Source organism: Rhinatrema bivittatum, chromosome 15, assembly GCF_901001135.1.
Source record: "Rhinatrema bivittatum chromosome 15, aRhiBiv1.1, whole genome shotgun sequence".
In the NCBI taxonomy this organism is placed as follows: Eukaryota; Metazoa; Chordata; class Amphibia; order Gymnophiona; family Rhinatrematidae; genus Rhinatrema; species Rhinatrema bivittatum.
In genome coordinates this window covers 68,505,814-68,531,414 of record NC_042629.1, presented here as the reverse complement: position 1 = coordinate 68,531,414, position 25,601 = coordinate 68,505,814, and the positions used below count along the sequence as shown (strand labels likewise).

Below are 25,601 nucleotides of genomic sequence, written 5' to 3'. Positions count from 1 at the left end.
TTTTAAAAAGCCATATCCCAGGGTAAGAACTGATTTACCCAGGCAAAAGGGCTGTCTGAATAGTGCCCCATCCTTAAGTAAGTGCAAGGCTCCACAATGTGCATTCGTGAGTTGCACCAGGAGGAGGCATTCTCAGGGCTTTCATCATACTGGGGGAGAAATATAATGCACATAGATTGCATTTTCAGATCAATGCACATTATTTTTCCATAGAAAAAGCACCCACAGAAAAATCAGGCACAAATGTCCCTGGGCATTTTTCACCCATGGCAATTATCATTTCCCTTTTGAAAACTGGTGGAAAGACCATGGGTACTTTTCTTGTACAAGCAGTAGGAAATGCATGCCATTGCTTCCGAGGTTCCTTCAGAAGAAACTGTCAGTGTGTCAAGTCAATCTTTTTATTTTTTTCATTCCATCCTCTCTATCTGTGGGCCACCTGCTCCCTCAGAACTTCTGCCGCATCTTTAAAGACTCCTAATTAATTGCTTTGCTGTTGCTTGCTGAATAATTGATGATGATGATGATTTTATTGTCCATGACATGTTAGCCGCTATCCTGACATGTCGGTGACTTTGAAACGATTCACAGCTATAATGGTCATAGTCTTGACAAGTTACAATCCCCGACTCGTTCCGTGAAGCCCCTGGGCTGCTAAGCTTCTGTGATGTTTCATGAAAAAAAAAATATATTGCTCTATTACATCACAACAGCAGTTCTGAAAAAAATCATTACACAGTAAAATAAAAATGTTTTGAAGTGCAAAGATTATGCAAATTTGCTATTCCTGCGTTTGCATGTTCATAATAGGCATTGCTAGCGTCTGAAAAGAAGACCCGGCTTAGGCAGGCCTTTACTGTTTGATGAAAACAAAGAATAAACTGTCTCTCTTGTAGTCAGGGGAACAAATGGCTCCCTTTTATTCAACCCGTAAAATATTTACCTTCAGAATTAAGGTTCAATGAATTTTTAGGCCTTCTTTACTTGAAAGGTAAAATAAGACCTTCTTTAGGCCCAGGCCCCCTGTCTTGTCTGTCTGTCTGTCTGTGAGCCTGCAAAGTTTCGTTGACTGCTGTGTGGGGGGTGCTGTGAGTTACAATCAGCGCAACACACACACACCACGCCGGCGTCTTTACCAGCTGTACTGTTGCCTCTCCGTGCAGTCCCTCCAGGAGCGGACCTTTCCAGCTTGTTGGCCGTTCAGCAGAGGGTGAACATCAGCCGGTGGCTCTGGGGGAAGAGGTGGTATGAGGAATGCAAGAACTTTGGACCGTGACCTTTGGGACACCGACCTGCCACCCCCCTCCCCCCCCCCCAATTTCCCAAATTCACCAGCATGATGATGATGATGTGATTGCAATTTGATTATGACTGATAAAATTCCAAAATAAAATAATTGCAAAGTAGTTTTGGCAGCTTTAGCCTGTCACTGAAGATGAAGCTTGCCATCGACTTCCCCACTGTTTACATTCATGGACGCAGCTTCAGTTATGTTTTGGAGGGCAGTGGCATCCATGCAAAGTTTGGATGTAACAATAATAGAGACCACACATTTTAAAAAGGAAATTTTTTTTTAGAAATCACATGCCTCCATTCTCTCAAGTTTTGCATGTTTTAGGGAAGTGAAATCCTTTTAAATGAAGGTTAACTGTAACCCTGTAGCAGGTCTCTCCTAGGTAGGGCTGTTAACCGGTCCTGTCTGGCTGGTCAGCTTAGTCCAGTCCTGATTTTACCCCATTGCATGCCTGGGAATGTCATTTTGCATGACCATGCACACAGTTGGCTAAAATGAACTGGGTCAGTCAAATCTGCACAAATTGATAAATCTGGCAGCTCCGCCATTGGCCTATCTACCAACTGCTCAGCTCCATGCCATGGATAATGTGATTCAGTCTTGGTTCTTACTACATGGCGTGCATGGACTCGTAGGTCTGATTTCTGGCATACAGTCTGCAAAATTCCTGAACTTCTTCAGCCTCACTTATTTCTGAATTTAATGGATTTGTTTGAGAACCTGCGTACTGGCTAAGTTTTTTTGGTGAAAAATGTGTTTAAAGCTAGCTGGTTACAATGTAGCCAACTAACTCACTATGGAGCTACACTCGAAAATTTACCATTTTAGTGTTTGCTTCAGGTCTTCCCAAACCTATCTTGGGGACCCAATAGCCTCTGAGGTTTTCAAGATTCCCACCATGAATATGTATGAGATAAAATTTGCATACATTGTAAACTCAGTTTGTGCAAATTTTATCTCATCAATATTCATGGTGGGTATCTGAAAAACCCGCCTGGCTGTGGGGTCCTCAGGACAGGTTTGGGAAGACCTGGTGCACAGAACAGTGCTGTTGGCCCATCCCATCTCTTGTTCAGCAATGCCGACCCTACTCAACCTTCTGAGAGCTGCTAAACCGGTGGCAAGCCCAACCGAAAGGGGCAGTCTAAAGGCAGCATCTGCTAATGCTAGAGGAAAGCAGGGGAGAGGCAACATAAAATGTAGTGTTATCCCGTGCTTGAAACCACTGTTAATGGATCTGCCACGGTCAGAAATCAGAACCACTGATGGACATGATGAGTAGGGTCCACTACAGAATAGGCATTCTATTAGCTTAGATGACCCATTCTTTTAAAAATGATATTGGCCAACTACTGCAATAGATACATTTTAGATTTCCTATAAATGTAGCCACAGTCCTATTTAGCAAGCACGATCCAGCATCTTATGCAGATGTAAAACAAGATCTAAGATATTCTCTAGTCAGATTAGCGCCTCCTTCTCCCACAACTCCCATCCCAAAGATGTTCTTCAGGGTATGCAGCAAAAATTATAAAGCCAACCACTTGCTGCATATAAAAATATTGTTTTTCTAATTATTATTCTGTACATTTTTTTTGTAATGTTTTTGTTATACTTGGTTATTTGTAATGTTTTTGTTATAATCAGTTATTTATAATGGTGCCTTTAATTTGGATTTACATTATTGCCAGAACTTTCCCCATAGTGGGACTTCATAAACTGTCTCCCTCAAGCACATGCAGAAGGACAAAGCGTTTTTTGGTTCTGCTTCACTAAGTGCTCATGCTTTATGCTAGTTGCAGAGGTTATAATTATAGCCTGATGGTAGATTTTAGGCTGGAGAGCTTCACCCATAACTCCAGCCTGTGTGTGCCATTTCCGTCTGCAAGGAAGAGAATGCGATGAAAGGGCTGGTGAAACCCAGGTAGCGTGCAGTCCTAGAAAATGCCTGCTCTTTAGGGCTAATCTTTAATTATGGTTTTGTGAAGAGAGATGAAAGGCTGGGCACGGCGATTGGCCAGGAACCTCTGAGTGATGTCATGCCATGGAGATCTGATAGGCTTGGATAATTCATTAGAGAGTTAATGTAACGTGAGAGGCCACATAGCCTGTCACAGGTGTGCTAGACAGAGGTGTCAGGTAACTCATCCGCTGCAGGCAGGCAAGCAGCTTTATCGTGGGCAGTAGCCAAAGCAGACACAGGTAAGACTTTCCTTTTTACCTTTATTTTGCAGGGGTGAGAGAGAACCATTCAAATATATATATTTTTTAATAATTATTTTGTCAAGTAGGTTTGATAATAGCAAAAGGGTAGCCACTAACTTGCTTTGGCACAAAATATAATAGAGATGGACCTGGAAGCTCTTCTGTCTAGAGAATAGGTTTTAAAATTGCAGAAGTGCTTTAGTAAGACCAACATGCTTGCTTGACTTTCCATCATCATCTCTTTGACATGAGAGAGATTATAGATAATTAGCAGCTAATCCTTGTTTTACATCAGGCATTATACTGGAGGTGAATTTCAAAACTCACTTTTATCAATGTATTTCTGTTTTTGAAATACATTTCAAGGGGGTCATTTTATTGTCAGTCTAAGTAGCCAGTTAAACTGCTTTTTTTTTTTTTTTTTATAAACGGAGCCTAAATACTGTGGAGCATGTTCCATGGAGTTGCAAATAGTTTTAACGATAGCTCTCTGAAACACGTGCCCTTGATGATTTTATTCTTCCACATTATTCAGAATGTGCATAGAATCTCTCTCTCTGATCTTTTATTGAAACAAATTCACTCGATATAATGTTTCAGTAAAGGACAATGTATTAAAGCAACCAACTAGGTTAGTCAAAATATCAAGTTCTATGTTCTTTTTTTTTTTTTAATTTATTTATACTTTTACAAAATATTTACATTTTACAATTGTAAAAGCATTTATATTAAAAAAAAATTTTTTTTAAAGATATTTCCTTTTTTTTTTTTTATATGACCATGGTCACCATATTAAAAAAACCCAAACAAAAACAACTCCTCCTCCAAGGTTTCTCCTGTTGCTTGTATTGAGATCAATATTGAAAGCCTTCGTGCATGCACATTATTGACTTAAACACACAAAATCAGAGATTTGAAAGTTTATTCTCCCCCTCCCCCCTCCCGCCCCCAACCTGCTGAGCACATAGATTTCTGCACACACAACGGGGCATCCATGGAAGCCTTCCGAGGGCAAGGCGAGCACACGTATTCAGTGCTCTCCAGCACAAGTTGTACGCTTAAGTCTGGATGGAGAAATCAGTCTTAAATGTATCCAGGAGAAACTTGCGCGTGTGACTTTATTCGTGGATACTCGGCAGAAGATTCGTGCCTAAGTCCCACTCGATAGCTGGGAAAATCTATGCTTGCAGCTTTTAACCCATACAAATGATGCCACTCACCAGCTTACTTCATTGAATATTGGCTTTATATGCATCGGTGTGATGGCGGCATGGGGCGCTGAGAGTGTCAGCATTGTAACACAACTAATTTGCTTAGATTTGTAATGGTGCGAGAGACTATGCCTTGGGCTGTCAGCTGGTTTCTTTCTTTTTTTTTTTTCCCCAGTCCTGGATTTATCCTATTGCAAATACAGGGGCCTGCAGTTCCTGCCTTTCTTAGGGCACTCGATTGGGAAATCAGGACTACAGGTCCCTGCATGCATCAGGGGGGGAAAAAAACAGAAGCTTTTTTCCTGAATAAGTGGACCAGCTGAGAACTTTATATGTAACAGGAGCTCCAAACATTAATATCTCCATGGTAATGAAATAAATCTAAATTAATAAGGAACATACTATTGATAGTTTTTATTTGCCAAAGAAATTTCTAGAACGTCTGCCTAGTACTGCTGCTTTAAGAATAATTTTTTACGTAAAATGGAATGAGTAGTATATTTAAGTTAGTACATGGAGAGAAAAGCTGAATTGGAGCCTCCAGGTAATATAATACTGTTTCAATAATGTATGATATAAACTGAGGCTACTGGAAAACACTTGAAAAAATAGCCATTTTGAACTAATGAAATGTTGCAAGTCACTGATATATTCTCTCTTTTAAATATAAAAATATATCCAGATTTCTATCTTTGCTATTCACAAGGAGGATAACTTTCAAATCTATTCCCATTACTGCATGTACACGCTTAAGTGAATGTGCGGAGATTTATTCTGGTATTTTATAAATTGCGTGGCATTAGCTGCACGATTCATAAAATACTAGGGACTTATGATCTGAAAGTACAAGCATATCTTTCTAATACAATGAAAGCACTTACTTTTCTTATCTATTTTCTAAACACACACGCTAATATTTTAGGTGCGTAAAAAAAATAACATGTACGCGTAAAACCAGGCATTTTATAACATGTGCATATAAACACTTTCTTGCATCTGTCTTTGAAATCAAACGTTTGCTGATACCACTATCAGTTTACCTGGTCCATCTCCAGTTCACCTAGACCCTCTAGCACTTAATCGTGAACCCCCACCAGTTCACTACAGGCAAGTCCAATATCAATTGCACTAATTAATTAGCTGGCATAAAAATTGCAAGAATAATTAATTTAGATAATTTATATGTGAATCTGTCTTATAAAATAGCAACGTCTGTGCATACCTCTTGACCCCTTCCCTGGAACGTCCCTAGATCACTTCTTTCTTATGCCAGTAAATGTGCACATGAAACCAAAAATTTGCACACACATAGCATGTACACAAAAGTAGGTTACTCATGCACATATATGTTAATTTTCCATGCATAACCCCTTTGAAAATATACTCACTAGTTCAAGGCTGAGAAATGTACAGTTTTCCGTATATTGGAATTACATTTTAAGTAGGAAGCAGAGATGCTTGGGTAAGGCTAGCTGTAACCTATGGAGTGGACGCCATCTCAGGATGGAACTTGAGGGCTCAGGCCATGCTCTGTTAGAGGTTGAATGAGTAGTTGGAGAATATTGCTGGCTCTAGGGGACAGTGGCTGGAATTACTGGATTATGTCGCCCCAGAGAAGGCTGAACCATTTCCGGTTTTGTTCCATAGCCTCCCAGAGATTCTTTTCATAGGTTCCATCATTTTAAAGAGCGTGGTAGAGGCTGTAGTAGGGCTCAGTCCTATGGAATAAATTCCCAGAAGTTCTTAGACTGAAATCTTCATATCTGTTGTTCAGAGACCACCTTGAAACATTCCTTTTCTCTGAAATTTGAGTGGATTCAAAAGAATGTCTCTTATTGAAACTAGATTATAACTATTGCTGTTGGGCTTAGGACTTAAAGTCTGTCTATTTCAGATGCAATTTTATTTCTGCTAATTGTTAATTTGGATCTGTTTTATTCTGTACAAATTGATATTGTTCTCCACTTTGAAAGGCGAGGTTTATGAATAAATATCGGGACTGGCTCAGCCTGCGGTAGGTAATCTGGGGCCATCTGGTAACCTCAGCAGTGATAGTCCTGTACCCTCAAGAGTCAGCAACTAGAGAGTAAACAGATGACATTAAAAGCCAGTGCTAAAACAGCAGAATAGTCTTGGGATAGGGGAGGAGGTCCAGAGAAGTATGGAATAACATTTGAGGATATATCTTCTATTACTTGGCCACATTGAGAGGGGTAAGATTTCAGGTTCTTGGCCCCTGTTGTGTTTGGTTTACTCTCTCTCTTATGGAATACAATAACAATTGCAAATTAAAAAAAAAGATTTCAGGTTCTATCCAGCTGCTATGTGTAGGGCGGGCGTTGGAAATGGATGAGAGATGGAAGAGAATATAAATAATAAGAATGGAAACAAGTAAATAAAAAGGCAGATGCTTGAATAAATCACAATAGGTAGCCGTCAGAAACACTGTAGGTGGCTTGGTGTGAAAGTCCTTTCATTTCAGTTTTGAGTTAAATTTTAGCCCAGGCATTTCCTCTAATTTTGGGATTTGGAAATGAATGTCATTGCCTGGATAATCTCAAAGAACATAATCTTATTATAAGGAAAACATAGTATAAGGAAGAAAAGGTATGTGTGGGAAAGTGAAAAGGACAGGGATGTAGAATTGAGAAGGGCTGGACTGCAATAAACCCCCTGGTACCCATTGCTCGCAGGTTGCCTTCTGAAGTTCATGTAAAAGATGTTGCATGTGAGTAGACCACAGAGGTACCTTTTTCATGACAAGTCCGAAGGAAGGAAGCCCACAGAATAAACCTAGAAAGGGTGAGAGAGAGCGGGAAGCAAAGCTGTAGGAGCCTCCAGGAGGGGTCAAGTGGTGATATGATTTAGCTTCAGTTGGCAGAGGCTGTCCTTCAGCCTGGCCGTTAACATCTCCGCTCTAGAAAGTTCACGTGAATCGTCATCTTTGGGTACTTCTTATTGCTGATTCAACAAAAAGATATTGCAGCCCGCAGAGTGGCACCCACGCTGCCAACAGGCATCACCCCCACCCCCTCAGCATCCCTATGGCCACTGGACCTCAGCACTACCAGTTCCTTTACAGTGGAACAAGGCAGCATAAAACTCCAAAAAGTGCCCGGATACATTGTGAATTGTGCGGACTATTCATTGTCCCAAAATTTAACCTCATATACATAGATAATTTTTTCACATAAATATAAATATAAAAAAATAGCTAAAGAGAAAATAAAGTGTCAGCACTGCAGAGTTTATTAAATATTGAGCTTTATTTTCAGATTGGCCTGGTATGCTTAATTGCACTACCTCAAATTAGTCCTCTCTTTGGAAGCATGCAATCCTAGTAACGTAACAGATGAGGGCAAAAAAGCACCAAGTGGCCTATTCAATCTGTGCATCTATTCCTGTCCGCACTGCTAAGAATACGTCCAGTATATGCTGCCTGCCGGCCATAGAAGCTTGAGTGCTCGTAGGACATCCAAGTCAGCTTTTGTTGTCTTCCTGTTTGCTTTTCTACCATCCATGGCAGATGAGCAGACAAGTTCCCATACTTAATCCAACATCCAGCTCTCTCCCCTTCCCCCTACCAATTTTAATTTAATTGGCCATGTCTTGCCTCAAAGCTTTGTAATAATCTCAACAGCTACCAACAAGTGAGGCTGCTGTCCAAACATTTGGCCTTCTTGCTGGGCAGTATCCGTCCACCACCAACCTGCTGGCATTTAACCCAGTTGGTTTCTGGGAAGTTGTAGCTTACGGAGACCGACCCAGCTATCTCTTAGCCTACTGTGTCATTAGGCCATGCCCTCCTTTCTTCACCCTTTACTTTCTCCTTAACACTGTGTTGGACAGTACCCAGCCACCAGCCCACCTCCAACCTGCTAGCATCTACTGAATTGGTTTCTGGGAATCCGTAGCCCTCTGGTTCCAACCCAACTACTCTGTGGCCTTCAGGCTGGATATTCCAGAACGTGTGTGTCTTACACGTTATAACTACTTAATGCATTCTGATTCTGCCTGGATAAAAGATGTAAGAACATAAGTAGATGCCATAGTCATCAGACCGAGGGTCCACAAGCCCAGCATCCCGTTTCCAACAGTGGCCAATCCAGGATACAAGTACCTGGCAAGTACCCGGGTACTTGTGAGATATAAACTATTACTCCACTTTGCTGGTCCTCATGGAAACTGGTGGCACTGTTTTAATTTGTCATGTTCTTATGATACCATAGGGAAGGGGTAGGCAACTCTGGGGCTGAAGTGCCACAAATGGGTCTGGTTTTCAGGAACTCATACAAATCTCTCTCATGCATTTTCATTGTGGAGATGCTGAAAATCTGGCCTGGCTGGAGCTCTTGAGGAATGGAGTTAATCACCCCTGTATTAGGTCTTGTTTAGCAGGACAGAGATATTTTCTGTTTGCAGAACAAATAACCAAAACTAAATGCAAAGAGCTTATCCCTGGAACAAAAGCAAGGAAAAAGATATGCAGGCAAATAATTAGGTTAGTGAAATAAGGTGCTTTATTAACTTTGAAATCAATAATACATCTTTTTTAGACAAGCATGCTGAATGCTTCGTGTTGCAGCGCTTAGGAGCTTACTGCATAAATATAACACCTGTATGTACTGAGAGACATTTTATGTTAAGCTAATGTAGGTTTAATGTTTTAAAAGTTTGTTTTTACCATTTTATGATCGTACCTCTGAAAGGTGCTCAGTTATTTGTGGGATACAAAAATAAATTGAACAGAGAATACAGTACAAAACACTATGCACCATACACAAACTAATACACAACGAAAACGCAGACTGGCTTAACACAGCCCTTCGTGTACACATCCCCAACAGAAACCTAAGATCAGCCAACAAAGCACTCCTAACCATTCCATCAGTCAAAACAGCAAGACTAACCCAGGTAAGAGAGAGAGCGTTATCCTTAGCGGGACCAATGCTATGGAACTCCATGCCCTTAGAATTAAGACTACAACGAGAAAACAAAACATTTAGAAAAAATCTAAAAACTTGGCTATTTAAACAAGCCTTTCAAAAAGAGAAGGGAGAATAGAATCCAGGGACTAGCAGGGAAGTGCAAGGTACAAAACACCCACACAAACAGAAATCACTATGGGTGTATGTTTTAATAGAATCCATCACTAAAGGATAAGTTACATGTATAGAATGAGTCCTAGACTCAAAACTGCTATAGAATTGACCTGGACATGATAGTGTTCACACTCATTTAACAACTAACATTGATTAAAAGCTATGTTACCGAACCTAATGGCACCTGTGTAAACTGATAGATTTTAATAGCATTACTTTTTGTGCCTTACTGTAAACCGTTTTGATGGTACCCACCTTAATGACGGTATAGAAAAAGATTTAAATAAATAAATAAATAAATAAATAAAAAGAAGTTTATATGATAAAATGATTTGTAAAAAATAAATATCTGCTTTATGCTGACAGCAACCAGTCAACAAAGCCACTGCAGTCAAACCTACCACAGTCCAACTACCAATCAGAAAACCGTCTGGGCCGGTAGCTTGATCTCTGCTTAGTTATTATTATTATTATTTTTACTGAAGCATCAACATCAGGGAGATAAAAGAAATAAAAGGGAACATGTTTTTACTTGATTTTCCACTCTTGTTAAATTGCATGGAGGAGAGATTTGATTATTGAACTGCACCTAATTCTTTTTCTTTTAGCAAATTGACTTTTATATATGTTTTGGGTGGAAGGCTAAATGCCAGTTTGCTACTTCTCCAAAAACCAGGGTTAAGGTTGCCAAACGAGGCACAAACGTCAAAACTATGGAGGCCTGAGGGTTTTGATTTAAATATGGCTATGAAGTCTATAAAGCCTACACACCACCAATCAACCATGTGCAACCAATCCTTGGATAACAGACCATAGAGTTGGAAGCTATGGTCAGGACTTATGCCACCTTTCCTGTAGCCTCAGAATGTAGGGACCTGCTGAGCACATCTTGATCTACCATATTTTCACTAACCCACTGGAGAGGGCAATTGCACCAGTTGTGTTATAGCCAACTAGATGGTAAGCAGATTTTGAGACAAACTATATGGCTCGGTGGTGGCTTTATATGCCTGCGAAACGGGCTAGCCATGGGTTAACCAGCTAGCATTTAACATTTTAGTGGTAACTGGTTATGTCCTCTCCCCTGCCAACCTATTCCTGTCTTCCACCCCTCAGGGATAGCCCAGAATTTCAGTGGCTAAATCTAGCTGCCCAGTGATTTTGGATTTAATTGTTTTTGTAGGGTGCAATTTTCACCTCAGTGGATTGATCCAGATGCTTCCTTACTTAGCTAGATCCCTTTGAAAATTGGACTAAGTGTGACTGGGATTACAGTATGGTTACAATACCGCCAGCCCATTCTCTCTTCCCTTTGGCTCTCATTTACTAAGCCTTCTGATCAGTGATCCTTCAAGTGATGATGGAAATTGGGCATTCTGTGCATTTTGCTAACTTTATGGGGCATTCGTATGGAAATGTCAGAGCAGGGACATCTTTAGAGGGTGGAAAATAGGGGCGACTGCCTCAAGCCCTGTGCTTTCGGTGGCCCCACCATGGTAGCTCCACCCCCAGTACTATAAATTCTTGTCAAATGGGGGCAGAACCACACACATCACCATGATGTGTCCTGATTCATCCGGAGCCCTGCACTCACTAAGATCAGCCCTGTGTCGGAGCCTAATTTAGCAGCTATAATTGGGCTTATCTAGCCCAATAGCCCAATAGCAGCTGTAATTGGGCTTATCAGCATAGTTTGCTGGTTGGACCACAGGGCCTTGAAACCTGTATAGAAACAGAGCAGATCTAGCCACCATTATTTACCATGATCTAACGAGTCACAAAAGAGTCACTGAACTACCCCTCCCTTCTCCCACGCTATACCCCATGCTCAAATTTGTGCCCTAAGCCCTTTGGTTTATCTGATATAGCACTATGCAGGCCAACAGCAGGGCCACGTTTAAGATTTTGGAGCCCAGAGGCAGGTTTGGAGAATGGGAGGGTGGTAGACCCTGGAGATTGGAAATGGAGGGGGGTCCCTCTCTCTCCATCCCTTCCCTGAGTACTATAGCAGCATCCCTTTGAAGTGGATGGCAGGAGCAGGCTCCCTGCTTGGCACAGTTGCCCTCCTCTTTGCTCTGTGGCTATTTGACACTTTCCAAAATATGGCGTCTTAGGCAATTGCCTGTGTTGGCTGTGCTTAATTCCAGGGCTGGTCAACAGTGCTTTCTCACTACTCAAAAGTACTCAAAACTGTTCTTCTCACTAGTATGAATTTGCCCGAGCCTGCCATAAATATCGAATTCCCCTTGCATGTTAATTTAGCCGTTGCTCACCGCATGCATTTGCTGACCTCCAGTGTATAAAATTGTCTCGTGAATGTCTTCCCTCATTGAATATTCATGATGATGTGGTATTTGTTTATTTAGGCTAGGAACAATGGTTGGTTACCAACATATGATTAATTATCCTTCAGTGTTAGTAGTGACATTTACCAAACAAATGAGGTTGTGGTGGTGCATCCTAAAGTGCCTGGAGCACAGAGAAGATCACAGTTGTTGCGCTGAGTCTTCTCTTTTTATAATGCATGATTATTAATGCATGGGATCTGTATTCAGCTAGGGATGCACTATCATATGGAAACAGCAAAATGTGGTGTTTTTGTTGTGTGTCGTTTCCAATCTGAAATAATACCAAAAAACCAAAATCATGGCTATCAGGAGAACTAGAAATACCATTGATAAATTACAAGAATGATAAAATCCTTTGCACAAAAATTTAAAATAAAATTCTCTCTTCCAATGAAGGAAGAGGATACCATGCCAGAATCTGTGACATCTGTATTTTTATCTAATACAATGTTTTATCTGTGTTAAAGCACAGAACACCCTTAGATTCAAAGAAGTGAGGGGGAAGCCAGAGATCAACTGGGATCTACAGCATTGCACAGGAATGAAACTGGGATGGGTTTAAAGGTCCTTTTATGTTTCTATGTTGATGTGTTTTGGTTTTACAGTGGATGCAGCTTAAAGTTGGCATTAGGAACAGAGGCTCTTTTAGGCCACATTCTTAGTCTGGACGATGACCATTCGTAAGAGAAAGAAGGTTGACTTCTACTGCATCCCAATGCAGTCTGGGCCACATAGAGCAGGCAGGACTATGATTGCACAGATATGTCACTACCAGACGTTGAATTTTACCCTGCTGCAACATGTGGGGAACATTCTTGAGGTAGTTTTTGTAGGATGTCACTGATGGAAGATGATACCTTTTGTTGCAGTTGACCTATCCAATCTGCCCAGTTACGTCCCTTTTTTCTTGTCCTCCTCTTTGATTCTCTAGCATCCAGAGTAGATATGCAGTACAAGTTCCCAGCCCCATATCCAGGTACCACCAATCTGCCGGCATCACCCTGGCTGGTTTGTGGTAAGTGGTAGCCTGCTGGTTCCACACCATGTGGCTTGTGGTGTCGTTAGCTCATAAGTCCTTTATCTGCCCCTGGTATTCTGCTTATCGCCTCTCCTCTTGCCTTTGCTGTTGAGGGGGTGAAGGGTAGATTGTCTGCAACGTTGCAACCTCTCAAAGCTATTTTTACCACTGTCCTCTATATCTGTCCCAAGCAGGCTTGAATTCTGTTTTAGTTTATTTTCCCTACCTGTGCTGATACATTATTTGTTGACCTCTTCCCTGACCCAACATGGCCACACAGTGGTTTGCACATTAAACATAGAGAGTAATAAAAAAAACATTATAGCCTAAAACTACTAACTGCTATATCGTCAATTCAAAAACTCACGCCTCAATGTCATGCTCGCCAGTTGCTCTACTGTTGCACAAAAATTGGCTAAAACAATCCGGCCCCTTTTCCTCTCTTTATCATATCATCTTCAAAGGGAAAATCTATGGCCTTCAAACGTTACCTCTGCTGCCAATTAACAGGTGAATTTTAAAAGTCCTACGTGCACCAAACCCGGGAGATACGCATGTGACTTGGCCTGGCATGCACCACGCAGATTTTAAAACCAGCACGAGTACATGTATAAAAATTGTTCTTGCCAAAAGGGGAGGGGTGTGAGCATGGACTGGGCGGAGCATGGGCAGGACATGGGCGGGCCAGGTCTGTAGCATGAATCTAGCATGTAAGTATTTACGTGTACAAACGTGCGCCGGGGTCCCCTACTGCGTAACTTTACTTCTGCTATGGACGGCGTGTAAGTCATGTAACAAAATAAAATACGCTAGTTAGCAGGGTTTTAAGGATCAGGGCTAATAGGGTAAAAGGGAAGCAAGTTAGCTAAGGAGTTTAGAAGTCATCTCCTTTACCGGGACGAACTGGGAGCCATTATTGTATGCTGGGTTCTCCGTTCTCTTGTGGTATCTATGCAACCGAGCATGCTGTTAGCGTTCCTTGGCTACATTCAGGTCATTTGAGGTGATCTGTCCTGGATCTCTTGTTTAACAGTTTCCAGTTCTTGTCTTTCTACAACAGGTCCCCAGGGTATTCACGATGAAGATGCAAGAGGTACGTTTTGTAGATACTAGGCTTTCTCGTGCATCTTCATCGTGGATTTTCCAAAGACTCGGCTGGCTTGTGAGATCCCCCTGCCCGAGGACAGGTTTAGGAAGCCCTGCTCCACATGATGTGTAGCTAGTGACTTCTTTATGACACCATAGCGGGTCACGCGTCCTCTGATTTCCAAACTCTGCACGACTGCAGTTGTTTTGCCCGCATAATGCTTGGGTATCAGATCATGATGAAACAGGGGAAACGCCCAAGAAAAGCTACGTTTCTTCTAGTGCAGTGAACAAACTGCTGTACCGGAGCTCGAATACAGTCATTATATATTGTATTTATGATGACTTCTATATTTCAGTGTCTTTCTGTGCTGAAACCCATAAGTGGCAAATTATGATGTCGGAAGTCGAGCATATTCCATACACCTATGTGGGTGTACAGTGCATGTTACTGAATGTTCATTCTTAAATACGTACTAAGATCACAGGCGCATGATGCGAATAGACTAACCATGGCACTAATTAGTAAACTGCTTTAACGTTGATTTCTCGTAGCTGACAGCACGTGACAGCAGTCCAGAAGGGCTTCGAAGGGCCGACTCCTGCAGGAGGTCAAGGAACTTCAGCAAGCAGCCCAGCACTGGGGATTATTATAGGTATCTAGGCCAGGACACAGGAGAGCAACCAGAGAATAGAAAGATGGCTCACAGCGAGGAGGTGAGCGCGGAGCGGGTTCCTCATCATTCCCCCACCCCCCCCCCCCCCACTCCCCAAATTCTTATAGAAGTCAGCTGCAATGATGTCTTATCACAAACCCATTTGGCCATGTAGAGGTCCTCTGCTGATAATATTGACAGGCTCGATTTTCTAACTGGAGCCGCCATACTGTTTTGTCCAAATATGAACATCTGTTTACTTCTCTTTCACTTTCTTTTATGGTTTTGGAATCACTTTTGCAAAAAAAAAAAAAAAAAAAAGTGTTATCAAGCCTCAGTCCTGAAAAATACAACTAATAACTGTCAACACGTTTTCCTGCGTTGATATTCAGACATCCAGATCTAACCATGATCTCATCAACAGGGTTCTGTGGTTGGTCCATATCTGTAGAGAAAGCAAGATAAAGTTGGTTTCTTTTTGTGCATACATCTTTGGGATGGGTGACCTTGTTTGGATCGAATTGACATGATGAGTAGGTGGTGGTGGGGGTGCTTTCTAACGTTTTGGGTTTTTTTTCCCGTTAGCTAAAATAGTAAACAGGAAACTTTAATCATGGTCACTTGTTGAGGTCAGTTGTTCAGAGTTCTTGAAGCTCATAGGCATCTTAGTGGGCTGTGATAGCCCTTCAGAAGGTATCACAACCTGCTTAGTTGCATATTTTTTTTTTTCTCCAGGATCAATATGGCTACTGGACCTCTGCACCATGATGCTAATGGGCAAAGCACATCAATGTTTTTTTGTTTTTTTTCTGGACCTTTATTTACAAGCCAGCTCATATTGATTGGATGATACTAAATGATTCAGTAGCCTGACTCATGGGTCATTGTTTTCTTCCGCATCTGCTGTCATGGTAACGTGCAACCCTATCTGCCATTCCTTTGTTGAGCGTACCGGCTGCCACAAAAAATGCGATTCTGTTCACGTTTTCAAATCCTGACACCGTGTTCAGTGTGGTAGTTGTGTGTCGTTGAGATGGAGAGAGTGGTGTTTTGTTCTCTGTGCTGGTGCAGCAGTATGGGAGTTTTCAGGCTGATTTAAGTTTGTGATTTTTAAATAAATTATTTCAGCATAAAAAAGATAATGGTTGTACCCGATAAGTATTTGTGGTGTTCCTGTTACGTCCCATGATGGGTATACAGCTGTCAGTTCAGCGGATATTGCACAGACTTTCTTATTCAGCTTTCATTTTATTTTCCCTGGGAATTTATCAGTGTTTGTTATAACCAACAAAAACAGGAGAAAATCATTGCGAGGTGGAAAAAGCTATTTTTTCAACCGATTTTCTGCTGGTTATTATAACCAAATGGCAAAAAAATCGGTTGAAAAAATGACTATTCCCCATCTGATTTTCACGCACACACACACAGACACACACAGTACAATATAAAGAGATATTTAACTTTTTCAAAATTCAACATTTTCCCACCAAATCAAATATTTGTTCCACCATATCTGAGTCCAGGCCATTGCCTGGTTTTACTTTTTATTTGCTTTGCTAATATATTGGGTTTTGGTTTTTTTTAATGAGACATATGTGCCACACAAGTGGAAAGCAGTTTTATCCTTATGTTATCTCATCCCTGTCTCCCAAAAACTCTTGATAACCTCAGTGCATGCCAATATCTTCCTATTGTGTTAAGGTAATGCAAGGGCTGCTTGAACTGTCGCATTCAGGAGACATGAACTGAACTAGAAATAATTCAGATTTGCTAATTAAAACTAATTTAAACTTGCCTTCCCCATTCTTAACAATGGATTGGTGTTTAGTGAGCCCAAAATAGCAAGATTTTAATGAAGTGTATAGGACAGGATTTTATTCCAACGCCCACTCCCCCCAGCACACACACATGCACGCACACACATGCACACACACGCACACACATGCACACGCACACACATGCACGCACACACATGCACACACTTGATAAGCTGTTGCATCAGAAGCCTCCTGGATTGCAGATATACAGATGGAAAACTGAGATGTTAATTGCTAACAACAGTATTGATAGGGCTTCGTGGCAGTGCCCCGTGTGCGCTCCGGATGGAAAAGACAATGAACGCAGCGGATGTCATTGAAGGATCTGGGAGATGGAAAACTCCACAGCTGCTGTGTAATGAGCATTGGTCCCTACGATGGCGCAACCAGTGACGTTGCTAAAGCTTAGGTAGTGAAAGGTAGCGTGTGGACCACTGTCTGGCGCTGAGCCACTGGGAGCACGTGGCTGTCAGAGGTGCACACTGCACTTCCGTTTTAAAATGCAGTTAATTGTTCCCTTTAATAATCAAAGGTGCTAAGCTGGCCACGTGTCTATCTCCTAAACCTGTTTTTAAGTGCACAAGTAGAGCCCCCTTCAGTTCACCTCAGGGGCTGTTAGTTTGAATCCTTCTACTGATTTTTTTTTCCCTTTGAAGCTTTAGTGAGGGCTCTTTTCTGCACATCGCCATATTCACGATAATAAGGAAACCGCACTTGCTGGGTATCTGTTGGGAATGGGGTTTTACAAGGATTGCTTTTTTGGTGGGGGAGGTAGTGGTTAGAACCAGCTCTTTTGCGCTTCCAGTTCAATCAGATTCGGGGCTGGTATCGGACACTGTGATCCATTCGCGACTACTCGGGGATTCCCCTCCCCACCTCGTTTTACCAGGCCATCACAGCAGCAGCAGCCCTTTGGCTAGGGCCCAGGCAGCAGGGCCCCTTCCGGAACCTTCCAGTCATGGACCCTAAATCCAGCGCCGCTGAGTTGCACAGTCACTGGGACTCCCTCCACCCCCAACCCAAGGGCTGCGGTTTTCTAAGTTATTCTTAAATTTCTTCCCAGCTGCTCCCCTGCACCGCTGGAGTCGCCTGTGCTCCCAGGTGTGCTACAGTGAGCACGATATCCAGCTGTGTGTGTGTGTGATGTCACTTGTGACATCATGGCCAGCAAAGGCCAAGAATTAGTTGGGTTTGGGATGCTCTGACCAAAGGCTTTGCAGTTTCAAATCATTCCCTCTTTTCCATTAATTTTGTGTTTAATCCAGAGAGCAAATGACTGCACTGCCTCCACCCACAACAATGGCATTCCAACGCAAAATATGGGAAAAAAAATATAGATGCTGTTTTTATCGAACCCAAATCTTTAAGAGGACCCAGGAGACTTGTTTAAATAGAAACTTCAAAACTAAGTATTTAACGTACATACCCCATGGCACCTAGGAGAGGCAAAGTAAGGCAGTTCTGGTGTCGCCCCATTGCATGTATGGAGATGTAGTTCTGAAAGGCTGTGTCTCCTTGCACAAAAATGATGGGGTAGAACAGACACTGAAATGGAGTCATATGAACACCATGAACCTCTCTGGACAGCGGGAAGACATGACAGCAGTTTAAAATCATTCCCTCTTGCCATTAATTTTGTGTTTGATTGGAAAGCCTGAGAAAGCTAAGTTTGGGCTATTAACGTACATCTTGCGCATTCTGCTCTGTCATTTTTTGGGGTGGTAGCAATTGTGTTAGTGTGAGTGCCACCACAGTGGTAAAAGATGTTGTCTACTCTGTTTATTCCTTTGATCATTTTTCTTTTTTTATTTTATATATAAATATAGCAGGGCTAATATAGTTATAAAATATCCTTAGTCCATGTGGCAGAGTAGGCCAACTCTGGTCCTTACAATCCTCAAACAGACCTGGTTTTCAGGATATCCACAATGAATACATATGAGATATATGCATACAGTGGGGACAGTGCATGCAAATCTAACTCATACGTATTCATTGTCGATATCCTGAAGACCAAGCCTGTCTGTTGTTTCTTGAGGGCTATGGTTGGCCATCCCTGCCATATGCTCTGGTCACAGTGTGCTTTCGACATAAATCTGGCTTGCAATAATAATTTCCTAGATAAGCGGAAGGTAATTTTAGTATGTAATAGACCTTTGATGTTCATTCATTTGTTTAAAACCTTCGAGTGCCTCCATTTTTTGCAAACACTGCAGTAACAATGGACCCCTTCTTACCACAGCCCTTCCCATTCATAGCCCTCTGCAGTCTCAAAAGCTTGTGTAGACCACCATATCTGGATAACTTTTGTGTTGGTTTAATTCAAGGTATCACAATCTACCAAGAATCCAGTTTTTCCCAAGACTCATATGACCTTAATATTCAAAGCTGAATGGCTATATAAGTTAGCCAGATAAGAATTACCCACCTAGCTTACAAGGGATATTCAGCAGCACAGCTGCCACTTGGCAGGATAACTCATATTCGGCTAAGTTTAGACTTGCTATTGAACAGGTCTAACTTTTCCATCTACTTTAGGCGGATAAGTCCGAATATTGGCACTTATCCAGCTACAACAGACAGATAAGTAGCTCCTCCGCATTCCACCCATTGCCTGCCCTTTAGATATCCAGATATCTACTTAGCTGGATAAATATGTATCCAGCTAAGTGGCAACCACTGAACATAGCTAGATATTCAGTATCCACCACTTAGCCAGAAAAGTCACTGTTTATAAGCTAAGAAGCGTTGAATATCGGCCTTGATGTCTAAGCTGAGAAAATGGAAAGGAAATGTATCAATTGCTTACTTTTTTGGCACAGAAAATATGTAAGCATTTATTTATTATTTAAAAATTTCTTATATACTGTCTATAAGGCCAGCCATGCTAGGCGGTTTACAGAGGTAACATACATAATAAAACACAATAAAAACAAATATACAGTCACATAAACTAAAAATAAGCCATTAGGTAATCAATAAAACCACAATATGCTATTCAAACATAAAATACATTAAAACAATATAAAGGGAAATGAGGAGGGTTTTCTACCAATCGCATCATCTTTGAGTACTACTTGCCGAGTTTGCGCACACATTAATATGCAGTTCTGGGGCATTATTTTATCTACTTTTCTATACATACACACACACACTCTAGATAGCAATGTGCTATCAATTAGAGTGTTCAAGCATATACTTACTGTCAGATGTGTCTATGGGGAAAATATTTAGTACATGTGACTCAGATTTTTTTTTTTTTAATCTGTAGCAGAAGTTGAAGTCAGATTATACATGCACACTATATGTACACACACATTGGGTTGATAACTTTGAAACAGGCGTGCGGGTGCACGTACGCGTGTACACCAGCTCGCGTCCATTTTATAACATATCCCCATATGTTAGACAACAGCCTGGCCGCGCGTACATGTGCGCACAATTTTAGATGGACGCGCGCAAATGCCACTTCTGCCGCGTAAGTGGGGGAATTTTATAAAGGGATGCGAGCCGACGCCATGGGCAGTGTTCCCAGTTCGTTCCCAGTTCGCCCAGTTAAGGGATAGGAGTTCCCAAGCCCCCTAGCATAATAGTCTCCCTTTCCCCCTGTTAGCCCTGAGCCTTAAAACCCCGCTGACTGGCCTAGATTTGTTTTTATTTTATTACTTACACGCCATCCGTAGCAGTAGTAAAGATGTGCAGCAGCGGGGGCCCCAGTGCGCGCCTCTGCGCAGAAGTATTTAGGCGCACGTCTCTTGGTCTTCCCCTTGACATGCCCACACCCTGCCCCGCGCCACTTTTTTTTTTTTTTTAGAAATGTTTGACTTGTGCACGCAGCAGGAGATAACGTGCGGCTTGTGAAATCCACTCGGCAGGCGCCGGCCTGACTTGTCTGCGCGTGTCCTGGCTTCGGCGCGCGCAGGGCTTTTAAAATTCACCTTAAAGTATGTGTGTTCGTGTACACGGTGTGTTCTCGTAGAATTTTTATTTATTTTTTTTTTCTTAGGGTTCCCTTCTGTCAGATAAGAACGTGCACAATGGCGGCGCCACCAAGAACAAGCCCTGCGGAGAGCTGCCGCCACCTCCGCCGCCACCTCCGCTCCCCGAGACCATGTGCCCTCCCCCGCCACCGCCGCCACTGCCAGCCACGGTCGTACCTCTTCCAACGGCGGCTCCGGTGTCCGGCGCCCACCAGCGCTGCTCGTCCAACTCCACCGGAAGTAAGTGACAAGGCTCTCCTCTCTGCGGCACTGTGGGGAAACCTGGGCCTTTGAGAAATACGCTGCTTGTTCCTATTCTGCACGGCCCAAATTTGTCACATGTCTATATATTGACTATTTACATTTGAAAATATTGGTCAGAAAGAGCCCAAGCAGATGCTGTTATAGGTGTTTAATTGTTTTCCCGCTCCAATCTTCACCCTAACCCCCCCCACACCTTCCCCTCCCTACCCCTAGCCCTATCTAAATCCCCCCCCTACCTTTGTTTACGCCAAGGCAGGCGTAACTTGCGCGCGCCGGCCCAGCCGCCGGCGTGCAATTCCCCGGCCCGGGAGCAGTTTTGGAGGCCTTGGCCATGCCTCCAGGCCGGAACCATGCCCGCGGCCCCGCCCCCGGATGACGCGCTGCCGCGACATGCCCCTGAGGCGCGTCCCAAGGCTTTCCTGGGGGAGTGTGTCGGGGGCGTGTTGCGGCAGCGCGTCATCTGGGGGTGGGGCCGGGGGCGTGGTCGAGGCCTCCAAAACTGCTCCTGGGCCGGGCAGGTTTTCGGGGGGTACGCGTGTACCCCTTTGAAAATCTGCCCCTATACTTGTTTCAGTTTACTGCATAAGTGATGTTTTTGTCTGGGTTTTTCAAGCAAAAAACTTCTTTGTGAAAAGAAACTTTTTATTTTTCCTCAGCCCTAAAAGCTGAAATTTGATTCCTTGCTCTGTCCTCTCTCTTGAAGAAAAAAGAAAATCCCATCTTCAAAGAGACAATTGCAATTGGTTAAGAAGTCTCATTTGTACTAGGTCCCCTACCTGTTATTGGCTACAGGGATGAATAGGTAATGTATCGCTTAACTAAGCTTTTAGGCAAAGTTAGCTATTAATCAGTTTAAATTTCAGCAGTACCTGATAGGCTCTCAGAAGAATAGTTAATTATAATATTCTCCCACCTTACTGGAAAATTCTCAGGGTAGCAGTGTTTTGTCTAACAAATGGTACAGTAGTAGCTTCTAGCCAAATAGATCACTTCATTCGTCCTTTGCAAAAGAAGCCACAAAAGCCCCTCTGTCGCCCACCTATGGAATTTGCCAAGAGAAAAGAGAAGCATAAAAATTATTGTCACCACAGTACATAGGCATAAAAAGTGGCTTTCATATGGACATTTTTTTCTCTCCTGCTGATGTAATTTCCTCTTTGACTTTAAAAAAACAAATTGTAAGAAGCTGTTTCATGTCATCATTTATATCTGAAATTAACCTTTGCCAGGCATAGGAAGAAAAGGCTTTAAATCCTCCAGTCACTAACTTTCATTAGTATTTTCTTCTTACATGTATGTGAACCTTCCCTAACCTCTTTTCTTCTTCTACTACACCTTATCATATCTATAGTGCTACTAGGCATATGCAGTGCATTCTCTTCTTCTACCATATCATTATGAATATAAGGATTTTTCTACCCATAGTTTCAAATGTACTATTCCTATTTCTTCTTTCCTTGTACTCCCATTGATTCCCATCTCTTAGGACCACTTGGATATCAGCATGTTTAAATGAGGGTAATGCGGTGAATGGGGTATGGGGAAACATTTTCAGCATCATGCCTTTAGCTTGAATTGACATTATGGTATGAGCATGCTCAGTGTGCTTCCTCCACCTACTTCCAGATGCCGGTGAAATCAGGAAAGCGACTCCACATAGTCCAAAAAAAAAAAAGAGGACATATTGTTGTAATGAAACTGATAATGTATTATATGAGTTGGAGCAGAAGCCAGCCAAAAGAATATTAACAGTGTTTATGTTATTATACTATTTATCTATTTTTTAGCTCTAAGTGTTATTTTTTGGGTGGTGTTCTTAGTCCTGCCCTTGTAATGCTGTTACTACAAGACTGATCACTTTTAGTGGATCTCTTTTTACTGTCAGAATAGTTTTTAATGCGTGTACATCGGTTGGTTGGTTGTATAGTTTTTTTGTTACTAAGAGTCTAGTTATCACTGGCACCAGCCCCTTTTTGACAGGCTTGGCAGTGTCACAAGATGTGTATTTATCAATATATTGCTGGCCCACTCTTTGGCTGGCGCTGACCATGTGATTCCTTTGGCACGCTTTTTAGAGGGTCTTTGGAGTTAAAGGGCGCATCCTTGTTATTTCAGATGTTTGATTCATTGAAGCTCTTGCAAGGTAGGTCTTCTTCTGTTTCTAACTGATATTTCTGGTTAGGTCTCATGATATTTATTGCCTGTGTTGCCTTATTTTGATTTTTCCTTGAATAATAGTTTTTATTTATATGTTTATTTTGTAGAGTGTTCTATCCCTCTGACACAACCTTAGGGTGAAACATGGTCCGAACTGAAACGAAATGGAAAATTGTGTTAAAATTTCCCGTTTGTTTCAAACAAATGCACATACCTAAAAATAATTCATGCAGGATTATTGCAGAATGTGGCCACAATATGAAGGCCAATATGTGTTCTCTGTTCCATGCAACTATTGTGTTTCATACCTATTTCTCCCTGATACAGCATGTTCCCCAATACTGCATAATGAACTTGTTTCAGAAAGTTATTAGGGGTATGTATTGATAAAACTTTTGGTCTGTTTCATTCTGGTTTCCTCCTGCCTTTTTCGTTTATTTTTTGATTCGTTAGGTTTTCCTCTGTTTTTGAACATTTTTTTTCTTTAGTGCACATGGTTTAAGTTAATAAAGGTGAATTTTAAAAGCGATACACGCGCGCCAAAAGTGGGAGATGCCCGCGTCTGTATGGCTTATTTGCGGCCGGCCAATTTTATAAACCAGCCACATACGCGCACAAGTACCAACGAGCGAATATCTCACATCGAGAAAAAAAGGGGCGGAAAGGGAGGGCGAGTCATGGGCATGCCAGGGTGGAACCGAGAAATGCGCGTATGTAGCACAGCGAAGGCGGTAGATGTTTGGATCATTTCTGAATAAATTTACTTCTGCTATTGGTCAGGTTAAGTCTGAATAAAAAGTGCTTCTAGACATATATGAGCTTCTTGAGGATCGTCTGGGTAAACTGGGAGGCCTGCAAGCTAAAGAACCAGAGGGTTCTTGATGAGCTAGGGATTGACTGGGACAAACTGGTTAAACTGGTCATTTCCTTCACATGTGCATGTTATATAATTTCCTCACTTGTACATGTAAATGCCGACAATTCCCTGTTTATGTAAATGCTTAAAATTTAGGAGCAAACAAGCACGCAGTAAGCTTACTTTATGACGTGTGTGCGTACGTGCATGCAGGATATAAGATTTCAGCGTATGTGGCTGCACGCCCATATACACGTATATATGCATGCGCGCACGCTCATTTTACAGGTACCCTCACTCTGTGCACTAAATTGAAATAGTGCGCACTAAAAAAAAATGCACAGACAGAATGAACCCACGTTTCTTGGAGATGGATCAGAACTGAATTTGGAAAACATTTTAAGGAAAATTAAACCCCAAGGCAGGAAGGACATTTTGAATCTGACGTCTGTTAGTATTTTGTGTAACTTACCTGTGGTGCCAAGAAGATTTTTGTCTTTTGTACATTATACGATGGGACCATTCCAGCCCTGAAAATGTATGTATAATAATTTGCAGACTGGATTGAGAGGCCTTGTGCTATGGCATTGATTTTGTCAGTGCAATATTATCACAACCTCCCAAGATTCAGATGTTTGGTTTTTGGGTTTTTTCAGGAGCAATGGATAGAGAGGACTCTGCAGCCATAAAATTATTAACATGGCATGGGACGTTTGCTTATCCCGCCTCCTTTATATTCTTTATTCGTTTATTCTTTGTTCCTTTCTCTCAAACAATGGCCCTGTGTGATGCCTTTTCTCACGTCCACGTCTTCCCCTCATGGGTGGCTGTCCCACTGCCCCCTCTAACCCCTGCCCCTGACGGTGAGCCCCTCCCTAACCGCTCTGCGTCTTCCTCTTTCTCCCTCACCCTAGAAGATCTGAGACACATGAAGAGTAAGTACTGCTCGGCAGCTTTGCTCTTTTCCATAATCGGTTGCTCTGTACTAGTGTTTTTGCCCTCGTATTCGCTTCACTGCTAGGACTGACGTGCAACTTTTCCCTCTATGCTGCTTACTTTCTAACTAAGTCATGCCTGTTTTATGAGGTTGAAAGCGGATCTGTAGCTCAGGTTGCCCTTATTGTGTTAAAGAATCCTGCGGGATCAGCTGATCTGCAATTAAAATCAAATGCAATAATTTGTAACGCGATTATATATAGCACAGACAAGTTTTATAAACCTTTCTTTTTGGATTACTTTACTTCCAAATGGGGTGCAGAAGTCTCCAAAACGGGGAGGACAAATCTGATATTTTCTTTTCTACAAGCTGGCTGCTGCCAGGTGTGTGTTGACTTGCGTAAAAATGAGAATGTAGCCCCCAAACTAATCTTCCGTACCCGCACATCACAAAATGTTGTCTGCCGGCAGCCTGCCGAGTTCTCGTCCCAACAGGCCATGCTGGGTTAACTTCTGTTTAACATTCAGAACCAGCAGGAGCTCTTCTGGTGGTTGAATACTGCAAAATAATAAATAAATAAAAAAATAAAAATAGAGCCACTGTTCCTAATAGGTGTCCCTGGGTTTGCTAAAGGCCCCGCCTCCATTTTTCTTGTTTTTTTTTTTTCTTG

General features: G+C 42.1%; 1 protein-coding gene across 3 annotated transcripts in view; it reads left to right on the top strand.

The window, feature by feature from the left end:
• ESPN (espin) overlaps positions 1-25,601 on the top strand; it is a 101,342-nt gene that overhangs the window by 50,789 nt on the left and 24,952 nt on the right. For 2 of the 3 annotated variants that reach the window (XM_029578967.1, XM_029578969.1), the window contains 2 exons: positions 14,820-14,981; positions 20,744-20,957. In XM_029578967.1, the coding sequence (XP_029434827.1) occupies positions 14,820-14,981; positions 20,744-20,957 (376 nt within the window). The remainder of the gene's footprint in view (positions 1-14,819; positions 14,982-20,743; positions 20,958-25,601) is intronic. The other variant, XM_029578968.1, reaches the window with a different exon arrangement.